The 23,822-nt window shown below is 42.5% G+C and overlaps 1 protein-coding gene across 2 annotated transcripts in view; it reads left to right on the top strand.

The window, feature by feature from the left end:
* GRHL2 (grainyhead like transcription factor 2) overlaps nucleotides 1-23,822 on the top strand; it is a 169,293-nt gene that overhangs the window by 102,016 nt on the left and 43,455 nt on the right. For both annotated transcript variants that reach the window (XM_040261981.1, XM_040261980.1), the window contains exons 8-9: nucleotides 1,893-1,987; nucleotides 20,937-21,095. In XM_040261981.1, the coding sequence (XP_040117915.1) occupies nucleotides 1,893-1,987; nucleotides 20,937-21,095 (254 nt within the window). The remainder of the gene's footprint in view (nucleotides 1-1,892; nucleotides 1,988-20,936; nucleotides 21,096-23,822) is intronic.

The raw sequence follows: 23,822 nt of genomic DNA, 5'->3' as shown, positions 1-23,822 counted from the left end.
GGAGAATCCCAGGGACGGGGGAGCCTGGTGGGCTGCCGTCTGTGGGGTCGCACAGAGTCGGACACGACTGAAGCAACTTGGCAGCAGCTGTAGCATGGATAGAAAAATAGGAGTCCTGCTTCTCTCAGTCTAATTCACACAAAGTGTGTTGTATGAATAAGAAAAAGTAAGTAAAATTTTGGTGAGTGATCACATGAATTTAGATTTTGTGATAAATGAGGAGAAAATGGCTTAAACAATCAGATATATGAATTTTAGGAAAGCAGACTTCAAAAATTTGCAGCATTCACATAGAGAACTTGCTGAAACCTCAAGAAACCACCGACCCTGGAGTCTCAGGGCCACTTAGGACACAGGTGAGGAAATGACCATTTGACTAGAAACATGTCAGATATTGTAGACAAAGAATGCTTTATACACCCTGAAAGTCAGTCATCACAACTCACTCCTAACTTAGAAAAACATTCACAAAGATTTTATAAGCAAAAAAGACTCCAGTACGGTCAGCATTGTGCCTTGCTCTGACCCCCACTGTGGGGCCGGAGTATGAGCAGAGAGAAGTATGCAGGGCCTGATTGTGAAGGATAGTGTAGGTCATGGTGTATGTTTTAGCCTTAAAAAATTATTAAAAGCACGTAATTAGAGTTTTCATTTTAGAAAATAATTATAGAAATTTAGATAAAAAGAACATATGTGATTAGGTGATCAAGCTGTGAATGAAACAGACCTCAAAGAAAAGCAGATGGGCCTTACCATGATGCCAGCCAAGCAAGACGTGGTCAGTGTTTATTTCGTACACAAGAGATGGAGTGAAGGTAGGCTGTCATATCCAAGGAGGCCAAGAGTAGAGGGAAAATCCAGATGGTGAGCATAAGCTAAAGCCTCAGGAAGTAGTAGTGGGGATTAAGAGTAAGAATATCATGTCTACCCCTGAAGACCAATGAAGGCAGTGACAGTGCAGACAGAAGACTAAGGATTTTTATCACAGTGTTGTCTGTGGTCCCGGAGAGCTGGAAATTACTGAAGGCTCATCTCTGGGGAGAGGGGATAAGTAAATGTGGTTGACGGTCACCACAGAATTCTGGGCAGCCACAGCCAGGATTAAGCATGCAACCAGTAAAGTGGTTACATCTGAAAAGGTCCATAGCGAGGGTTGCCAGATAAAATTGAGAGTTAAATTTGAATTTTGGACAAACAACAAATACTTTTTTAGAGTATGGTCCAAATATTTGCTAAATCTGGCAACTCTGGTCATAGCATGGCACAGTTTGTGAAAATGAAAGCTATGTACACAGACAGATCGACCCAATTTATTTCATAAGCATATAGAGCAAACATGTCAATAGCTATTGTGGGGGCAGGGGGACAGAGGAGATAAAAAGGAATAAATAAATATTACATAAATAAATGAGAGGGCCTTAAGTTGACAGGTGGATGGTAATGAACTGAATCAGATTCACTCAATTCTCTGTACCTAAATCCAAAAAGAAGTAAAAAAAAAATAAAATTTTCTACACTCTCCTGGATTCCTTTACTGAAGCCCTGGAGACACTGCCTGGCTGATAGATTATTCTGTCCTACAAAACGATCCCTATGAAATAGTCTGGCATTGCTGGCAAAATTAAGTGGCAGAAAAGAGAGTAGGAGAGGGAGTGGGTACGTGACAAGGGACTCAGGGGGAAGAAGTTTATAAACCGAGTGAAAAATGAAACTAATGAACAAATCATTTAGGAACACTGCTTCTCCCAGATTTACTGTTTTAATACAGGAATGAGCTCACATTCTTATAGAGTAAATAGTAGTAAAAGATTATCCATAAGCACAAATCCTTAACTGTTGCCATGTCACCAGTACCACTGACTCTTAATTTTTTTTTTTTTTTCATGTCACAGCTGATTACAAGGAGAGCTTTAATACGATCGGCAACATCGAAGAGATCGCCTATAATGCTGTTTCCTTCACCTGGGATGTGAATGAAGAAGCAAAAGTGAGTGAGAAAGTAGCACTGATTCATTGGTCATACCTTTTAAGTATCACAGCCTTTCTCTGCAGTGGATTCTTTGACAAAAGCCTCTGTGAGTAGAGAAAGATCTGTTAACTTGAGCCAGAAAAACGGGAAATGAACCTATTGGATTTCTCTAGAAGTCACACACATTCAGTTAGAGAAGCTAAATCAATCGCCTTTTGACAGGCAAAGGGGTGTACCTGTTTCTCTGGGGCCTCCCGCTGAAAGGGCCAGGCCCCTGGTCCCTCCCAATTCCTCCAGGCCCCCAAGCTCCATTTTATCACTTGGGGCTGACAGGACCGGGCTTAAAAATCTTTCCTCCCTGTACTGAAGTTTACCTCTGCAACTGCCTCCTTCTTCAGAGGCAGGATGGCGTTCAGAGCTTCTGTCTGCACAGGTAAGCAGCTGGAGGACCCCACCCTGACTCCTGCCCCTTCCAGGCTTCACCTGGTCAAGGGAGGGAGCAGGGCTGCAGGTCTCTGAACTTCACTCCCTGAGAAAAAGCCATCACTGTGACCTTGAGCCATTTCTTTCCTGTTGACCTTAGGCTTTTCCTGCTTCTGTCTGGTGCCAGCACAGTTAAGAAGGGCAAAGGTAAAAATCTTTGGCCAGGTGCATCTGGAGGATAGACATCCACCATTGCATGGATTTGGGTAAAAAAATGCAAGAATTGTGGATACTCAGACTTGCTTTCCAGCCACGAGTCTCTGAGTGTATGTAAACTGAACTTTGTGGCTGTGCCCACACTTCATTCTGGGTTCTGTACCTTCTGATTCTCGAGCTTCATTTTGCACCAAACGGAAGGTTTCAGATGAACCCTAAGCTGTTTTCTGCTTCGGTTACTTACCATCTAGGCAGGCGTTAGAAGACTTTGTCTTCGAATTAATGAAAAGGTCAATGTAAACAACCGCTTTCAATGCTTCATTGTCTCTGAGCTGGGGAAGGCCGGGTGAGAAAGGAAACTGGATGGGAGTTTGTGGGCATGATTTAGAGATGAAGATGAATTGCTCAGTGTCTCATTTCACTCAGGTATAAAACAAAGTAAATGAAACTGGCGTTAGGCCCAAGAAAGGTGACCTAAATGGGCAAGCAGAAACAGAGCTCCAGAGCGGCCGAGGGAACGTTCCAGGGGCTCAGTACGTCCGAGGGAAGGAGTGAGGTCTTGCGATGTGTTGGGAACTCAGGGATCGCACAGAAGGGCAGGAAGAGCTTTTCCTCAAGGCTTTCCTCTGCTTGCGCTTCGAGTTCCTCACCTGAGCCCAGGGCCTTCCCCTCATGACCCTTCGCTTCTCCCAGAGGCTAGATTACTGGGCTGGGTAAGGGAGAGGCAGCCTGTGCGGTGGTGTCAGGGCCCGGAGTTGAAATCCTTGGCAAGGCACCTGACCCCTCTGGGCTTCAGTTCCCGCACACAAAGCAAAAACAAAACAACTTTTCCGATCATCTCTGCTGTACCAAGCATGTGCTTGGGGGGTTTGATGTGTGAAAACTCAGCCTCCGAGGGAGGTGGGGACAGCAGTGTGTGAGGAGTGAGAGGCAGGTCCAAGAACAGCCATCCACTGTGAAGACAATGGGATCCCACCTTTGGAATACCTTGTCAAGGTAAAGCCAGCTGAAACTGCACCCCTCATTTTCCTTTTCATGGAATCTGATAATAAGTTGCTAGAATGTGAATGTATTAACTGTCACCAGTCAATAGAACCTTTTAAAGAAAATGCTGAAACCAGAAGGGACATCTTAAATGATGGTGGCTCTCTGGTCAACCAACGAGATGGATAATTTGGGGCTGAGTTGACTCTTCTTTCATTTCCCATAGGCAGGGCTCACTTGTCTTGTTTAAATATGTGCGTTTGCATATGTGTATTGTTCCAGGCTGACACATTTACGCTCACATATGCTTTAGCAAATGGCAGTACTTGCTTGTTGTAGCACAACTTGTTTCTTTAATACATATTTTTTGGTAGCTATTATTTGGTAGTTGTAATCGTGTACAGTCTGGATAAGTAATAGAAATAGTTCCAAAGGATTTTGCTGAACTCCTGGGAGAACTTTTAAAGAAAAACCATAAAAGTTAAATTTGTTGCATTAGGTAGGCTGAGAAGATTTTTTTTTTTTCAGGCTGCAGGACATAAGGTTTTTCTTTAAATAAACTGATTTTATAATAAGCAGGCTGCAAAAATAACCCCACAATTACACAACTGGGAAAAAGTTTTCAACAAAGCAAGGCATGTAAAGGGCTTCCCAGGTGGCTCAGTGGTAAAGAATCCACCTGCCAGTGCTGGAGAGGCAGGAGGCGTGGGTTTGATCCCTTATTTGGAAGATCCCCTGGAGGAAGAAACGGCAACCCACTCCAGTATTCTTGCCCGGGAAATCCCATGGACAGAGGAGCCTGCCAGGCTTCAGTCCACAGGGTCCTAAAAGAGTTGGACATGACTTAGCGATAAAACAACAACAAAGCAAGGCATGAAAGGTGTCCCTCTCACGTGGAATTTTTTTTAATTTTCATATTGTGGACTTCTCAGAAGCAGTTGCCTTGGCCTACGAGTTCCTGTTGGTAACAGCCACACAGAAATCCCCGGAGGCTTCGGGATCAGGGCCCCACTCCATGTCACCTGCTGCTTTGGCTTTGGTGTGGCCAGAGGACACAAATTTGTGACCCACCACCTTCATATGGCCCACAGAACATAAATGTACGTGGGTTTAATGCACTTTAAGTACTTTTATTCCAAATTGTAAAATATTTTGCCCGCATTTAATAATCAGATTTTTGTTTTTTAAATCCAAGTTTCCAGATTCTTTTGGACTCTGGCAACATTAGCCCGAGTGTTTGCAAGGCTGTGAGTGGCTCTTATGAGGCACCAACTGTTCTCTTGAATGCTTTCTCTGCCTTTCTCCCTCCTGGAATTTCCCTTGCCTGGTCCTCATGGACATTTGAGTTTCCATGCCTGAATCACACCTTCTCAAGCAACTGAATATGCAATTTACCTCTTTACTGGCTTTCAGTGTTAGGGAAAGTGGTGACACTGGGAGGTTAACACAGGGAGGAATGGGGCAGTCAGCAACGCCATAACCCTCCGCTGGTTCCTTTGGCAACAGGTTGCACAGAGCTTGAGTTGGTTGCCCATACAGAGAGTTGCACTACCTTCCTTTGGAACACACACAGTGGCAGTAAATCTTGATCTTTGAACGTATTAAAAAAAAAAACCAGAATCACTTGGGTCCAAATGTAAATACATACCAACAATTTGAATAATACCATTTCAAGGGTAAAAATTATATATATAATTTATTAAATTTATATATGCCTGTATAAATTTACATATACAAATACACATATATATACACACATATATAAATATACATATATATGTATACATGTATATATAATATATGTATATATGTATACAAATGTACATACATATATAAATATATATATACATATATAAATTTACATATACATATACAAATATAAACATACATACATACAAATATATATATATTTGCACAAGACCAGCTTTGAAGTAGGCTATATCTGAAGAAACGCTACGAATGTTCTTTGAGCCATGTAAGCATCATTTGAGAAAGCCATGTGTCTTCCCAAGATAGCTTTTATTTGGACATTTGGCTTCCCTGGTGGTTCAGATAGTTAAGAATCTGCCTGCAATGCTAGAGACCTAGGTTCAGTCCCTGGGTCAGGAAGACCCCTGGAGAAGGGAATGGCTACCCACTCCAGTATTCTTGCTGGGAGAAACCCATGAACAGAGGAGCCTGGTGGACCACAGTCCACGGGTTCACAAAAGAGTCGGACACGACGGAGCAGCTTTCACTTTCACTTTTGGTTTTGGTGCATTTACTAAAAGAATAGAATAAAACAGTCTGATATTTGGTAGTCTCCCCACGTACACATCATCAAGACCTGATGACAAAATTTATGGATTTTTTCCAGAACACTACTCGTCTTTTGTTGCTGACCTACATTCTATTCTTACCTCTCCTTTAGTGGGAACAGAAGTAAAGAAAGAACGTGAAACTGTAATCACTTAGTTTAATTTAATTACAGGAGAAAATTTGGCCAGGGAAGGTGTTAACACTGTTCGTTGCCAGTCTCAAGGGCAGTGTGGTTCTGGCAGAATTCCTGCAGTTTTTCCTCCCAGAACCGGTTCTGCTGGTTACGCTACAGTGTCTCTGCACGATGACGCCTGCTGGCCAGAGCCGTTTCCCCGCTGTCTAGAAGCTCTTGTTGGAGAAGGAAATGGCAACCCACTCCAGTATTATTGCCTGGAGAATCCCAGGGACAGAGGAGCCTGCTGGGCTGCCGCCTATGGGGTCGCACAGAGTCGGACACGACTGAAGCGACTTAGCAGCAGCAGAAGCTCTTGTAATGTGAATGGGTGTCCCAGGGTCCCTGGGAATGACTTAGGTGGCATCCAGGTAGGTGAGGTTCTGAGCATCCTTGCAGTCACAGTTTGGAAGTTGATGGGGTGGGGCACAGGATAATAAAGAAGATAAAACACTGAAATGGGGCTCAGGCTGCCAGGTCTCCGGGCATAGGAATAGCCGGTTTTGTGTCTTCCCCCTTCTTAGCTTTAGCTTCTCAGCTGGAAAATGACAGGAAGGGGGACCACACAGGGTTGACAGAGTATTAAAGTTCCATCCTTATGATTCTAGTGGAGGACTACAGGGCTGTTTCTTCACGTGACTCCCACTTACAAGTTCATTTCAATGTTTCTTTCTCCCCACAGCCAATCCAGTACCTACAAAGTAGATTTGTTGCTCACTAATTCCCAAGATGAGAAATTCCCAGGCAAGCCCCTATTGAATTATTAAAGAGCGGTGAGCTCTGATTCCTGGCACCGACCGCCAGTGATGACATCATCCCACAGCAGGAGCTCACAAACCCTAATTACAGGCTCCCCTTTCTCCCTAATTTCTAAGGAGATTCTTGAAACCAGGCCCCTTAGTTTTGTCCACAGCCCTTTTCCCAGTTCACGGTGATTTCAAGATGAAACCAATCTTGATGTGCTACAAAGGCCTCTCTCATGTGACCACAGAGAATTACCTGAATGTTAAGATGCTGCTTAGTGCTCGGAGGAACAGGTTTCTATTTTGGTCTTTTCACTGGAATCAGTTCAGTTCAGTCCAGTCGCTCAGTTGTGTCTGACTCTTTGCGACCCTATGAACTGCAGCATGCCAGGCCTCCCTGTTCATCACCAACTCCTGGAGTTTACCCAAACTCATGTCCATTGGGTCGGTGATACCATTCAACCATCTCATCCTCTGTCATCCCCTTCTCCCACCTTCAATCTTTCCCAGCATCAGGGTCTTTTCAAATGAGTCAGCTCTTCATATCAGGTGGCCAAAAGTATTGGAGTTTCAGCTTCAATATCAGTTCTTCTAATGAACACCCAGGGCTGGTCTCCCCCAGGATGGACTGGTTGGATCCCCTTGCAGTCCAAGGGACTCTCAAGAGTCTTCTCCAACACCACAGTTCAAAAGCATCAATTCTTTGGCGCTCAGCTTTCTTCACAGTCCAACTCTCACATCCATACATGACTACTGGAAAAACCATAGTCTTGAGTAGACGGACCTTTGTTGACAAAGTAATGTCTCTACTTTTGAATATGCTATCTAGGTTGGTCATAACTTTCCTTCCAAGGAGTAAGCATCTTTTAATTTCATGGCTGTAATCACCATCTGCAGTGATTTTTGAGCCCCCCGAAAATAAAGTCAGCCACCGTTTCCACTGTTTCCCCATCTATTTGCCATGAAGTGATGGGACCGGATGCCATGATCTTCGTTTTCTGAATGTTGAGCTTTAAGCCAACTTTTCCACTCTCCTCTTTCATTTTCATCAAGAAACTGTTTAGTTCTTCTTCACTTTCTGTCATAAAGGTGGTGTCATCTGCATATCTGAGGTTATTGATATTTTTCCTGGCAATCTTGATTCCAACTGTGCTTCATCCAGCCCAGCGTTTCTCATGATGTACTCTGCATATAAGTTAAATAAGCAGGGTGACAGTATACAGCCTTGAAGTACTTCTTTTCCTGTTTGGAACCAGTCTGTTGTTCCATGTCCTTTTCTAACTGTTGCTTCCTGACCTGCATACAGGTTTCTCAAGAGGCAGGTCAGGTGGTCTGGTATTCCCATCTCTTTCAGAATTTTCCACAGTTTATTGTGATCCACACAGTCAAAGGCTTTGGCATAGTCTATAAGGCAGAAATAGATGTTTTTCTGGAACTCTCTTGCTTTTTCCATGATCCAGCAGATGTTGGCAATTTGATCTCTTTAGCCTTTTCTAAAACCAGCTTGACCATCTGGAAGTTCACGGTTCATGTATTGCTGAAGCCTGGCTTGGAGAATTTTGAGCATTCCTTTTACTGGACATAAGAACATTGGATGTGGTCTGTGTCATGAGCTGCTTCCATATTGTGAGACATAAATAAAGCTCTCATACTGGGTGACTTGCTTTTGTCACGTGAGGTCCAGGTTTCTTCCTTTTCTTCCTGGGTGGGTCAGCCCTCTCTCTTTCCGGTGCTGTCCTTTCCAGGTACGACCAGTTGTCCGCTAGCCAGGCGTGGCTCTACTCCGTCTACTCCTGATGGGAAGGAAACCAGCCCCTCAGCTGAGATCCTCAGATCTCAGTGTTGGTAGCATCAGAGACAGGATGGTGCAAGTGCTGTGATCACAGCCTATGTAAAGGCAGAAAACTGGAGGAAATACAAGTATTCTAACCTTCTTGAACCCTGTAAATTATTCAGTCTTTGTTGAAAATAAGGTTATTGAAAGACTTTTAGCACCAAATCATGGCAGAGCTATTAAAATTGTCCCCAATTTATCTCACCCTTCTTCCTTTTCTCTTTCTCTCAACACTTGTTTTTTGTCTAAACATTTAATCAGTTTTTATGGGGCTCCACTGTGTGTCAAGCAAAGTGCTTTGGAAAGTTACAGTTTCGATAGTCTTGATGAATCATATCTTCCAAGGGGATGCTTCTGGATGAACTGTGTTCCCTTCCTACCAAACTCCCTGGACACCAGGGAGAAGGGGAGATGTGTAAGTACTGATCTGGGGGATTAAAAGGGAACCCAAAGAACTGGTCAAAGGAAACCACACTCCTGAGTGTCCACGGGTTCATGATCTAGTTTGCTTCCCTGACCCCGACCTCCTGTCAGCAGTCCAGGGAGTCCTCTTTCTGCGTATCAGACAGTCCAGGATGAAATTGAGTTGATGGATATTACTAATTCAGAAAAAGTTGCATCTTCCTGTGTGTGCACGTGTGCTCCATTGAGTCTGATTCTTTTTGACCTGCCATGGACTAACCTGCCAGGCTCCTCTGTTCATGGAACTCTCCAGGCAGGAATCCTAGAGGTGACTTGCCATTTCCTCCTCCAGGGGATCCTCCTCCAGGGCATCTTCCCAACCCAGGGACTGAAACCATGTCTCTTGTGTCTCCCGCATTGGCAGGTGGGTTCTTTACCACTGGCGCCACCTGGGAAGTCCCTTATGGCCTAACGTTTTGCCTGAGTAGAGCCCAGGTTTCAACAGGTCATCCTATGGAAGAAGAGAAATATAAGGCATCTTCCTTCATCTCCAAAGTAAACAAAGTATTGAGAGGCTCCTGGGAGGAGTCTTGAGGGGCTGAGATACACACTGCAAAGCAGGGCAAATGGCATTTTTATGTGTTTGCTGGGGTGTGGTGTGGATGAAGGCAGCTTTAAAAGGGAAAGGTAAACATTTGCTGGAGTCTTTGTTATTGAACTTCAACAAAGCTATACCTTTGTTCCAGTTTTATAAGGTAATGGATGGCAGAAAAAGCTATAAAGCTGGAGTTAAGTCACATTTGGAAGGAATAATCTTTGGAAAGCATCTCACCAGAGCTATCAACAGCTTGATCTTTTGTTAGAATGTGGAGTATCCATGGTTTTTGGCCTGAATTCTGCTGAGGGCTCATAACTCACATGCATGAACTGTTGTGTGCATGCAGAGAGTGAGACTGCAGACAGATTTCATAGACTGATATGTGTGTGTGTGTGTGTGTGCACCATGGTTAATATTTATTCAGTGCTTACTTATTGATATATACCAGGCAGTCTGCCAGTTGTTTATATGCCTTATGCAATATTCATATTTTAAGTGGCTATTATTTTTCATTTAAACAATGAAGAGATTGAAGTCCACAGAGCTTACACAGTGAATGCACAGTAGAGTGGAGACTGCCACCCTGGGAATGTCTGTCTGAAGCACGTGTTCTTTCCATACTGCCTTTTTGTCTTGGGAGGAGGTGGTCAGAGTGTCTTCTACCTTGTCTCTGACAAAGGGGCCGGCATCCCCTCGAAGCAGCCTGCTTGCTGTGCGTCACGTGCTGGGCCCTGCAGTGGGGATTTACAGACAAAAAGCCAAGCAGGGTGTCTGCTGCTCTCAGAGGCCATCCTGGCTGGGCTGAGGACTCAGACACCTCTGTACATGACTGTCAAATGAGGAAGAAGGCGACAAAGCCTCTAGTGAAAACAGAATTAAAGGGTGATAAGAGTTATAGATGGGACGGTAGCCCTGGCTTTTTATTTTTTATCACAAAATAAAAAAATTTCTTGAGCACAAATAAGTATCCACCTACTTGATGAGTAGCCCGGTTCGCAAGTATTCTCTCCCATTCTGAGGCTTGTCTTTTTGTCTTATGGTTAGTAGCCAGGAACTTTTTGGTAACTTAATGTTTTAAGCCATTTTTGAAACTGAAGTATAGTTGATTTACAATGTTGTGTTAATTTCAGGTGTATAGCAAAGTGATACAGTTGTATATGTTGTGATTCTTTTCAGATTCTTTTCTAATTCTTTCTAATAACCATTATAGATTATTAGAAAATAGTGAATATAATTTCCTGTATTATACAATAGGTCCCTGTTGATTATTTGTTTTATATATAATAGCTTCCCTGGTGGCTCAGATGGTAAAGCATCTGTCTACAATGCGGGAGACCTGGGTTCGATCCCTGGGTTGGGTAGATCAGCTGGAGAAGGAAATGGCAATCGACTCCACTACTCTTGCCTGGAAAATCCCATGGACAGAGGAGCCTGATAGGTTACAGTCCATGGGGTCGCAAAGAGTCGGACACGACTGAGTGACTTCACTTCACTTCACTTCACTTAGCGTGTGTATGTTAATCCCAAACTCCTAATTTACACCTTCCTCCTTCCCCTTTGGTAACCAGAAGATGGTTTTCTATGTCCATGAGTCTATTTCTGCTTTATAAACAAGTTTCATCTTTTAATTCATTTTATTTTTATAAAAGCATTTCTATTACGTTTTTAATTTAAAAGTTCCCTCAATGTCTTATTTTAAAAGCTTGCAAATGAAAAGTTGAAAGATGTTAATACAGTTATGACCACATACCCTGCTCTTTAGCAGGTAGAGAAGGTACCAGCTCTGTGGGGTCAGGGAAGACCCAAAGGAGGGCGTGGTGCGTGAGCTGCATCTGAGAGGGGGCCAGGAAGGGGCTCCAGGTAGCAGGACAGGGCATTCGCAGGCGCAGAGACTGGGCAGTGCAGCAGAACCCTGGGCGGTGGAGCTCCGCGCGAAGGCAGAGTGGCTGTGGAGGGGCACGAGAGACGTTGCAAGACGGGCGAAATGCCGCGGGGAGGCTTGGAGGGTGGGTGAAAGAGGCTCAAGGTGGGAACTTTAGACCCACCCATTAGGGGACGTGGAGGAGAAGGAACCAGAGAGGGACGGAGTGGTCAGTAAAGAGATGACAGAAGGGTTCGGGAGAGCAGGACAGAAGGAGGAAGTGACTGGCGAAGTGGGTGACGCAGGCGGTGGTTTCTTACAGCCGGAACCTCTGAAAGCAGCAGCAAGTTGGGAAATGGTTACAAATGCAGATACTTGGACCTCCCACCTGGGACCCAGAGGGCAGAGTCATGACAGGTTTGAACAGCATACCCCTGCTTGTAAGGATGTTACCTGGAGGGAAGCAATCTCAGTGAAGACTGAGGTCAGGTTAAAACTGGGGGGGACAGGGCCTTTACTTATGGTCCCTAATTTATACGTGCTCATGTTGAAAGCTTGCATTGCAGCATGGTTTACAAGATGAAGAGGCTAAAAACAGCCTCATGTTAAAGAAATTGTTACTCCATATTCATGGGGTTTTGTTTTGTTTTTTAAAGAAAAAGAAAGGACTCTCTTCAGAATGTCTTGTCTAGTGAAAAAAAAAGCAGGCTGCAGAGCTGTGTTGACCATGCTACCATTTGTGCTGGAAAGAAAAGGATATGAATTTGCATAGCAGGTTTCTAGAAGGATACACTAGAAACTGACAGATACCCAAGAAACTGTTGGTTGGGGAGCAATGCTGATAGGGGAGGGGGGTGTGGTTTCCACATTTACCCTTTTGAATTTTGTGCTAGATTCAGCTATGACAAACTCAAAACAAGTTTTCAGTGTTAAACGCGAATAGAAGAGGCTTAAAGTCATAACCGATAACCAGAAATCTGAGTCAGTGGCTCTTTCAGTCTGTTTTGCTTCTTCCTCCCACTGAGAGCTCATTATTTATGAAACAGCCCCGCCCGTTGTTACACAATATCCAGATTCTTCCTTGTCCTGAGGTGCTGCTTCACAAGACCCGTTCAGGTGACAGAGCCGAGTGGCCGAGACTGGCCGTCTGTAGAGCCACTAGGGTTCTGCCCCAGAGGATTCACCTTCGCTCTCTCCCCAGCGAAGCCTGCGACTCCACCCCTCTGAAAGGGTCACACAGAGATAGAGTCTGTGCTTTCCAGATCAATTCACCTTCATAAAATATCTCTCTGTTCAAGTTATGTGAATATAACCACTCTGGAACCATTTGGAATCAAATGCCTGGAGAGAGTCTGGACAGGGAGCTCTTGGAGCGGTCTGGTCGGAAGGAGGGCTTGAACTGGGGACCGCAGTTGCAGAGGGAGTACGTGTGGGGCAGTACTTTGTGGACTGTGCCGTGGGGGCGAGGAGGAGCTTGGAGTCTCAGAGTAGGACTGGCAGGGTGACCAGGAATCTGAGAAGATGGAAGTCGTGGTGGTCATCGAAAGTTGCTGAAGATTTTCATGGCATCTTATAGTTGAAAAATGAGACCTCAGTCTCCGTATCTGACTGAGATCGTGTACAGCAGAAACTAGCACAACCTTGTAAAGCAGCTATACGTGCATAAAAATTAATTCAAAAAACAATAAATTTTAAAAAACGTGATCTTGAAGTATCACAGTATCAAGCTAGAGATTGCTGCTGCTGCTAAGTCGCTTCAGTCGTGTCTGACTCTGTGAGACCCCAGAGATGGTAGCCCACCAGGCTCCCACGTCCCTGGGATTCTCCAGGCAAGAACACTGGAGTGGGTTGCCATTTCCTTCTCCAATGCGTGAAAGTGAAAAGTGAAAGTGAAGTCGCTCAGTTGTGTCCGACTCTTAGCGACCCCATGGACTGCAGCCTACCAGGCTCCTCCATCCATGGGATTTTCCAGGTAAGAATACTGGAGTGGGGTGCCATTACCCATTTAAAAGAAGAGGCTAATGAGGCCCAGAAAGGTTCAATAGTTAGTCCAAGGCCACAGAGTCAGCATTTGCACCAGGGACATAATTTTGAGCCTCTTGTACATTTTTTTTCCTTGCTGTGATTTCCTCTCATTTTGCCCTCCAGCTTCATAGAAAGCTCCTTCTTCTTAACAGAACTTCACCTGTGAGCTGATCCCATTTAATCCCTGTTTCCAGGGCTCTCAGCTCCCACAGGGCCTCCTTCCACAGCCTTGCCGCCTTCTGTTCTTCCTCTCTGCTGTGCGACCACCCGTCCGTCCTGGGAGAACACCGCTGCGTGGCCCCGCTGCGCATGCTCCTGCCCATCCTCCTGCTTCTGCCAGACTCCCCAGCCAGGTGCTCCCTCCCCATCTTCACATCCTGGCTCCCTCGCCCCAGCAACCTAGCTTCCTGTCCTTCCCTCCAGAGGTCTGGCCTCTGGAAGGGGTGCAGACCCTCGATTTCTGATCCTCCTGGTCTTTTCTCAGCCTTCACTCTGCCCTCTCGGTAATTTGGATTTTGGATACTGTGGCCACAGGTCTATCTGCCCTTGGCCTCAGTGATACACACTTGACTTCATCAAGTGTCTGTGACTCGATCACAGGGATACAAGCATCTTGGTTGGTGTCTCCCCTCCCCAACGGCCTTTTCCTAGGCTCCTTCTGAACCTCCTCAGCACTAACCCCCCTCTCCCATTAGCCTGGCCTCTTTCCTCTTTTGAGAACAGCATGCACGTTCTCCTTCATTTCTCTTCCTTCTAGTTCAGCACTCCTATAGGAAATCCTCCCTGGTTGAGCTGTCTCCTTTCTTTTCAGGTTCTCACAGTATGTACACCCTGAGATATTCACCCCAGTTCCTATTTTTATACACCCCATCACAATGAGAATGTTGTAGCTGCCCTTTTCCTCAAGGGCAATGCCCTACCTTAGATTTCTGTTTCTCCTGTAACATTCATGTGTATCATCTTCATTAGCTTATATACCTGGACATACATGATACGTACATATATATATTCATACTTGACTATATAGTTGGGGCTTGATTTGGGTTTGTTGATATACAGCTAGATAACATTTTTTTTTTTTTTGAGGATAAATCTGGTCAGAGCAACTAACTCTGCTGTATTTTATCTTGACAACTTCAGCTACTCACTCAGAGCATTCTTGGCTCTTAGAACATTTTGCTTATGAAAGCAAGAACACTGATAAAGGAGGAACTGTGTATTTAGAAAAGTAATTTTCTCTTAATTTGTTAGACAAATATTTGTTGACTATCTTCCATGAGCCTGGCATTGGAAACAGAAGGAGCTTGAGGCAGACAAGGCCCCTCCTCTTATGGGTTTAGAGCTGCATGGGGCAGACAGATAATTAAGTACTAAACAGATAAAAGACAAGATAAATCCAGATAATGTTCAGTACTGTGAAGAAACCAAGAAAGAGCAGCATCCTAAGGTGAGCTACTCGTTGTGGGAGAAGGAGAAGGAAGACAACTCTAGATGGTCAGTGCGGCGATTTCTGAAAAGTTGACATTGGACTGAAATCTGAATGAGAAGAAGGACAGGCAGTGTGACCATCTATGGGGTCAGCTTTGGGGATAGAGGGCACTGCCCATAGCAAAGTCTGGCAACTGGAAACAAGCCTGGTATATTCTGGAAATGGAGAATATTGAGTACTAAAGGAGTATGGAAAATGTGGTAGAATATGTGAGTAAACCAAAAATGGATCTGTGCCTACTCACGGTGTCTGTAGGAGAAAATAAAGAAATATTTATTCAGGTTGTAATCATTTCCTAAAGGTGTTCTATAGATGGAGGCATCAGGAAATCTAGGAGTTTCGCAGATTCTCAACAAAATTGCAAGCTCTCTGAGAGCAGGGAGTCTGTCTCAGCATTCTTATGTCCCACCTCGTAGCATAATGGCAGACACAGAGAAAAGATATTCAGTAAATATTTGATGAATGAATGCATAAAGGAAACAAATAATTGCCTAAGACTGAGATTTCACATGTTAATATTATTTGCTTTTAGTTTATCTTTGTGTCTCAACTTGGCATTGCACTTGCACCAAATGCAATCATATAAATGGGGAAAAAATGCTAAGATGTAAGAAAACCATCTATAAGGTCGTTAATAATTCTAAGAACCAAGAAGAAAACAGAGTAGAGAAACTGGCAAGAGTACATTTAACGCGTTTATATATTCTTTGTGTTTTATGGTGAAAATATGGATTTCTTGATGTATGTCGTGTCCCTGTAATTTGGAGGCTAATGTGTGCAATTTCTTGTAAAAGAGCTCTTTAGAGTCTCAACCTTAGGAAATAAGTAGCTTTCTTAGTCTCTAATCGGGGATCTTGAAAACACAAAATACAATTATTTAAAGAGGAAAATAAACACTTTCCATCAAACCATAGACCTTATGATTTTTTAAGTCCCAGATTGCTTTGTAGATCAAGATTCGCCTATTTATTGTAATGGCAAGCTCTTAGAAAAATCTTGGAAGTTAATAATCAAGTTAATGTAGCACTTCTAAAGCACACTAATTCTGCATTTATTTTAATAAATCTTACTATACCCATAATACACAACTGAGAGGTATTATAACCCAGATAAAGTCACTTTTCTTGTGTAGGAACTACAAAATGGGAGTTGTAATTCATGTGTCTAAAAGTGATTTTATTAAAAATTATCAATTGTCATGAGACTGCTTCCATTTCTGAAAAGGTCTTGGTACCTTTCCAAACGATCTCTCTGTTGGAATCAATCTTTGAACCAATGACAAAATTAAAATTATATCTATTATCTGCCTGGATACAGTTGATTCAGTTAACATTTTTCTAAAAAATAAATTACGTGCTGTAAGAATTATAGGAAAACAACATTTACAGCTCTTGGTTGACAGACTAATTGTTCACAACATTTCTTTGCATAATTAGGGCTTCTACTAAAGTTAAAAAGAACTTTCTGTGCTTGACATTTGGATTAACATTTAGTGAGGGAAAGTGTACCTTTTCCCCAAGTTTCTGTAATACACGTTTACAAACAGTGCTTTGTAGATAAACTTTCAAGAAATTCATTGTCACATTTGCCTGCTGTGTATAGAGCTGGGACATGGTTGGGTTTGCAAGATGAAACAAATGAATGCTAGGTTTTCTTTAATGTCCTTCCATACCCCCTCCCGCATTCTACCACCCATCGCAGTTAAAGTTCAACCATTCGGGTTTTAAGTGCAGCACAGCGAGACCACAGTTGATACCATCAAGCACATAGAGCGTGCTTTGCTAGCGGGTCAGACAGCCAGGCAAGAAGAAAGCAGTGCCAACCCTATTATAAAATCCCTACTTGTTAGGATAATTCTGGTAACATAACACAGCAGAAAAAGAAGGTAGAGTCTTGTGTTATTTACTTGTTGTAGAATCAGGCTGCCATGAATCAAAGAGGGCCCACTGGATCTTCTACTAAGGACCTATCTCCTTGAAGAGGACCTAAGTGTAACTGTCTCCTACAGTGTGCTGTAGCTCATTTCACCATTAAGACCTTCTCTACTGGATGGCTCGTTGTTACAGCTCCTCCAAGGACGAGTCAGTGCATGTATTGCAGAATATTGCCAGTAAGCATCTATTATTTCCATAGATCTGTCCTACTCAAGTGGCCCTTATAAATATACATATTTCATCAGCTAAGCTTTCTTAGCTGAGACCTTGGGCTGACAAGGCCACAATTAATACTGCTTCCTGCCTGTCTGGGTGTATGTCCATGGTGAGTAAGCATATGGATCAATCACTGAGCCAACCATGAATCCTATTAGCTTGGGAAATACAGAATAGTTTTCTCTTCTGGCTTCTGCAGGACTCAGGAGGCTTTATGAGGGAAAGGGGAAAAAAACCAGTCTGGTTGAGGACTGTCAATTATAGCCACCAACAGGAAGATTTCTACATGAAATACACAGCCCCAAATTGGAACAACTGCATTGCTCACCAGAGTGAGCATTGATTTGCTGACATAAAGCTGTGTTTCTTTATACATTCTGGCCAAGAAAAACCCCATCACCAATAATGATAATCACAATTTAAGAAGTCAAGTGTTCCTAGAAAAGTATGCTTTCATTTTTGACCTAAAGATTGGTTTCAGTGAAGTTATTGTAATCTTTCGTGCGTGTGTTTGCTCAGTCACTCAGTCGTGTCTGACTCTTTGTAACCATATGGACTTTAGCCCTCCAGGCTCCTCTGTCCAGGGGATTCTCCAGGCAAGAATACTGGAGTGGGTTGCCATTTCCTCCTCCAGGGGATCTTCCCAACACAGGGATCGAACCTGCATCTCCTGCATTGCAGGCAGATTCTTTACCCCTGAGCCACTGAGGAAGCTAGCCTCAAACTTCTGTGATTGCAGGGACTGTTGTTGTACCTGTGCTGGTACCCAGCACAGTCCCAGAGACATGGTTCAGTTCAGTTCAGTTCAGTTCAGTCACTCAGTCGTGTCTGACTCTTTGCGACCCCATGAATCGCAGCACGCCAGGCCTCCCTGTCCATCACCAACTACTGGAGTTCATTCAGATTCACGTCCATCAAGTCAGTGATGCCATCCAGCCATCTCATCCTCTGTCATCCCCTTCTCCTCCTGCCCCCAATCCCTCCCAGCATCAGAGTCTTTTCCAGTGAGTCAACTCTTTGCATGAGGTGGCCAAAGTACTGGAGTTTCAGCTTTAGCATCATTCCTTCCAAAGAAATCCCAGGGCTGATCTCCTTCAGAATAGACTGGTTGGATCTCCTTGCAGTCATGGTAGATACCTAAAAATATCTGTGGCGTGAGTGAATGTTCTCTGCAGTCAGGACATCTGTCTCCATTTACCCTGAAAATTCAGTAGGAAAACCAGCATGGAATCTTCCTTCTGAGTGGTCTTCATCACTTAGCTCTCCTAAATCACTGGACTTTTGCATGTCTAGTTACTCTTTGTCTTTATCTTCCTAAATAATAAATAAGTATTTATGGAATACCTGATCTTAGCCCAGTATCTCTGTGGGTTGTGTATTTCACTTGTGTCTTTCAACTTCAGTATTCTGTGTTCTCATGGCCTCGGTACACATCTCTCTCTGGGGAGCCCTGGCCACTCTGTATTGATCGTTGCTGGACTGCTCATCTGTCTTCCCCTTGGACTATTAGCTCCATGAGACTGGGATCTGCTTTCTTCTGTATCCTCAGTGTCTAACGTTGTGTTTGAACTACTGTGAACTTGTGTTGATCTTTGTAGAATGAATGAGTGAAAAAGGCATGAATGAATGGAATGCCCATATTTATGGTTAGATCATCTTTAGGCACTTGTTTCCGGTTGCAGCTAGAGAAGTGAGATCCTGTGTCATGGTGTCCACAGTTGTTGTAATTAGCATGTCACTAAGATGTGTCATCTGGGCTTGACTGCTATTGATGTGGTGTGCTGCCTTGCTAATGTGTCTCTATTGCCAAGCAAGGGGCTCAGAAAAAGGCGATCTTTATATAAAGTGAAGTCACCCAGTCGTGTCCGACTCTTTGCGACCCCATGGACTGTAGCCTACCAGGCTCCTCCGTCCGTGGGATTCTCCAGACAAGAGTATTGGAGTGGGTTGCTGTTTCCGTCTCCAGGAGATCTTCCCAACCCAGGGATCGAACCCGGGTCTCCCGCATTGCAGGCAGACACTTTACCATCTGAGCCACCAGGGAAGACTCTGATCTTTATATAGGTATAGCACTAAAAATGAGAGATTTGGTTGTATGAATTACAAAAGGCCGACCACGGACATGGCCTAAAATGAATTAGATCAAAAATTTGAATGGCTTTTAAAATGCAGCTCCTGGAAGTGGCTCTTTGATTTCTGCAGGGCGTTTTCTGGGGGTGTTGCTATGATATGAAAGGCTTTAGGACAAGGGTCTGAAGCTGAATAAAGATTTCAAAGGGACCAAATAAAACAAGAGTCAGATAATACATCTGATGAAATGGTTTTCAGAATACATAACGGTACAATTTTAAAACAGTGGGTTTAAAGTTTTCTGTTGAATACAAATAATACCTAGTATTAACTGAAAATAGTATCAAGGATGTAATCTATTGTGCCTGTTTTTCCCCAGAGACTGCCTCTTCTATTCATGTAGTCACCAGATAAATCTAGGTGCTGTCCTTACATCCCTGCGTGCGTGCTGTTGCTCAGTCATGACTGACTCTTCGCGACCCGATGGACTGTAGGCCACCTGGCTCCCCCGTCCATAGGATTCTCTAGGCAAGAGTACTGGAACGGGTTGCTATGCCCTCCTCCAGGGGATCTTTCTGACCCAGGAGTCAAACCGGAGTCTCTTATGTCTCTTGCTTTGGCGGGCGAGTTCTTTACCACTAGCACACCACCTGGAAAGCCCCCTTATATCCTTAGTCCTTGATAAATAAAGTGGTATATATTGACATCTATGTACTATAGAAAAGGAGGATAAATTTAGTCGTTTGTATTCCTCCTATTCCTCTCAGTATTTTACAATGAGATTATTATTTTTAGTTCTCTTGGGCAGTTCCATTTTTTCAGATTCATATCGTTTTGCTTGTCTCTCTTGATACCTCATGTTGTAAGATGAGAATGCTGATGTCTTTACTACCCGTCCCTCCTCCTGTTCCAGGTCTTACTTTGCCAGCTCTTTTACTTTTTCACTAAGTTGAAAGCATCTTAGCATTTATAGTCTATTCTTTGGGGAGGTTTTAAGAATGATTTAATGGGAAAATTGAAAACCAAAGACTTAGCAATGGCTTGATTGAGATCTGGTTAATGTTAGAGCTGGGACTAAAACCTGGGGCTTTTGACTCTCAGTCTAGTGGGCTTTCTAGATAAATTCATTGACCTCATTCATCAGATGTTTATTGAATGCTTATTCTCTGCTAGACACTACATTAAGTACCAGTAATACAAAAATAATAAAAAATTGTCTCAAATCTCATACTCTCATGAAAATAAGAAAAATAGATGTGTAAACAAATAACTATGTTTTGATGCAATAAGATGCAAAGGAAGATGTTGTGTAGCTTTTTTTTTTACCCCACAGGTCAGAGATTATAGAAATTGATGTAATTACTGAAAGTTACAGTTTTAATATGTTGAGAGGAGATAGTGTTTCACCCAACTAACTTATGCATGTTTGGAAAATAAGGCATTGCTGATATAAAGATAAATTTAAATTGTCTGTTTCAAGTTGAAATATAAAAGCAAAAATTTTATAAATTTATAACTAGAAATTATAATAAATCAGTTTCATGTATTCAATAAGTTTTATGTGAGAATATCCACATGTTCTTTAGTTGTCCTTTTAGGTTTGTTTAATATTCTAATTTTAAGTCTAAGGCTTATGCATTTTTTTAATAGATCTTTTTTATGGTGACTTGTGAACTTTTTCCTTTCTTCCTTCCTCCCTCAGATTTTCATCACCGTGAATTGCCTGAGTACAGATTTCTCCTCCCAAAAAGGAGTGAAAGGACTTCCTTTGATGATTCAGATTGATACATACAGTTACAATAATCGTAGCAATAAACCCATTCATAGAGCTTATTGCCAGATCAAGGTCTTCTGCGACAAAGTGAGTAAAGATGACAGTTTGTCATAAAGGTATTTTTGTTATTAGATATTACTTTTGATGACATTTCTCCCTTGTCACATTTTCTTGTCTAGTGGTGTCCAAATAATCACTTTCCAATCACTGTGGGAGTGGTAATCTTTCATTTTCAGTTCTTATGAGCTATCTAGGGAGCCATCAACTGTATTTTTTTTTTTCAGTCAATCATTCTACCACTAATTTAATGACTGACATTATACTGTGCTATGAGTCTGATTCACATAGATATAACTGATCTAATAGATGGATAGCTTTTAGTGGGTAGGTAGATCCTGTCCCAGAATATACTAATATAACCTATTTTATGGGTTAAATGGGGTCTTATCTAGAACCTTTTGGAATGGACACAGCACCTTTTAAATATGTTCATTAGCAAACATGCTTCAGGAGGACATGTAGTTTTTGAATCTTCTTGAATCCCCCTGTATGAGATTGATCAATTAGAATAGCAAAGATTAAAATCCCATGATTATGTGATGAGAGACCCTTACAAATCCCAAATGTGAATGGGACCAAGCATCAGCAGTTTCAGAACCTGTATGATGTCAGCATCATGAGGGAAAATAATGAACCCACTTCATGACCAAAGAACAGGACACCACCAAGTGGTCCAAATAGCAGAGAGTGAAGTGGACCGTCGGAGGATGTCTGGTTAGACTGGGGTGAGAGGGGATGGGTTGTGCAGACCTGAGTTTACTGGTGGGTGGGTGCAAGAGTGTTTGGGGCTCTATTAACTTGGGAAAGTTATAAATTGAAGTTCCCTTCTAGGATAAAAATCCTGCTCTGAGAAACGGCTGCTGGGAGTAGAATCCAAGTTGAGTTAGACAAAAACAAAACAAAGGTTCAAAAGAACGAGAAGTTCCAATTAAAAAGGAAGAGGGGAAAGAAAACAGAGTAGTCAGATCTCAGGAAATCCAGGACGATTTTCTGTTATCACTTTGTGAACACAACTAAAGGAGGAGCATGAGGACCATCAAGCTAGAAGAATTATCCTAGCTTACTCATTTCACTTAGAAATGACCAACAGAAAAGAAAAGTGTTGAATCCCATACAGTGTTGCATGAAAAATATAACTAAGGTCTGACTAACTTCTTGTGGACCATGGATGCATGCCAGAAAGACATGCCCCCCAAACAGGTGATCATATTATATGTCCTTGTATCTGTAGCCTACTGTTCCAGATGGGCTTAGAATTAACAAAATTTTAAAATATGAAATTAACAAAATCATGAAACTTATGAAGAACAACATAAACCACAATTTGAAAAACTCAGACATGAGATGTTTGGAGAACAGAATGACTTGAAAAGAGATATAGTAGAATTCAGGAAAGAATTTAGAAATGAAAGATTAAAATGTTTCAGAAGTAAAGACTACTACAAGTAAATAAATGTAAAAGATAATTCCTTAAGAAAAATATGAGTATAAAATAGCAAAATTTTAAAGACTTGAAATGAGGAAACAATTAAGAGAAAATAATAGATGCAGAAGACAGGGAAAGAAGATATAAAGACATATAATATGTATCTTTGTGGGAGAAAACATAAACAATGGAACAGAAGAAAAGCTAAAAAAGGATACATCAGGAAAACTTAAAAAGAACACATTTTTAAATGAGCTACCAGATGCTTGGGAAAGTTGATTGAGGATAGCCAATATCAAAAGCCATTGGACTTTAAACATATTCTTTGGGCATCTAAGAAAAATAAAATAGACAATAGGTCATTAATTTTTTTCATTAATTTTAGTTGGTTTATAGTGTTGTCTTGGTTCCAGGTGCACAGTAAAGTGAGTCAGCCACACACATATATATCTACTCTTTTCCAGACTTTCCTCCCATATAGGCCACCGCAGAGGGTTGAGCTGAGTTCCCTGTGTTACGCAGTAGGTCCCTACTTTATCTACTTTATATATGGTAGACAATGGGAATCATTTATAAGGAAACCTTTATTATCAAGCTTTTCAACAGCAACGCCTTGTCAGAAGACAATGATATTTAAAGTAACCAAGTAAAGAAAGTGTGAGCCAAGGATTTTACATCCAGTCAAGCTGATTTTCCAGTATAAAGAAAACGGGCAAATGGGAAACAAAATAAAGCAAAGAAACAAAACCACCAGTGAACAAACAACAACATGGGCAAAAACTCAGGGAATATTTCTGCTCGAGGAATCTAGTGAAAAACTCTGTTTAGACACCAATATGACTATCAGGACATTGATAAAAGGACTGACGGTGAGCATTCCATGTGTTTTTATCTTGGATCTAATGCTGAAGTGATGGGAGAGACAGGAATGGCAATATGATATATTCTGACAATAATCAAGACATAAGTATTTAGCAGTTGGGTAGGGTGGGGAGAGAATATGAAATAAACTGGCATAAACTGAATAGAATAAGCTGGCGGCTGCTGTTGCTGTTATTTTAGTTTCTAAGTCATGTCCAGTCCTTTTGTGACCCCATGGACTGTAGCCTGCCAGACTCCTCTGTTCATGAGATTTCCCAGGCAAGAATACTAGGGTGGGCTGTCATTTCCTTCTCCAGGGGATCTTCCCAACCCAGGGATCGAACCTGAGTCTCCTGCATTGCAGGCAGACTCTTTACTACTGAGCCGCCAGGGAGTTGGCTGGATGTAAAAGAGTAGGAGTTCAGTTAGATCCTGGGGAGAAGAGAGAAAGGGGAAAAAGGGTTAGT

Source organism: Oryx dammah, unplaced genomic scaffold, assembly GCF_014754425.2.
Source record: "Oryx dammah isolate SB20612 unplaced genomic scaffold, SCBI_Odam_1.1 HiC_scaffold_19, whole genome shotgun sequence".
NCBI lineage: Eukaryota > Metazoa > Chordata > Mammalia > Artiodactyla > Bovidae > Oryx > Oryx dammah.
The sequence above is the reverse complement of the archived record's forward strand: the minus strand, read 5'-3'. Positions and strand labels throughout refer to the sequence as shown.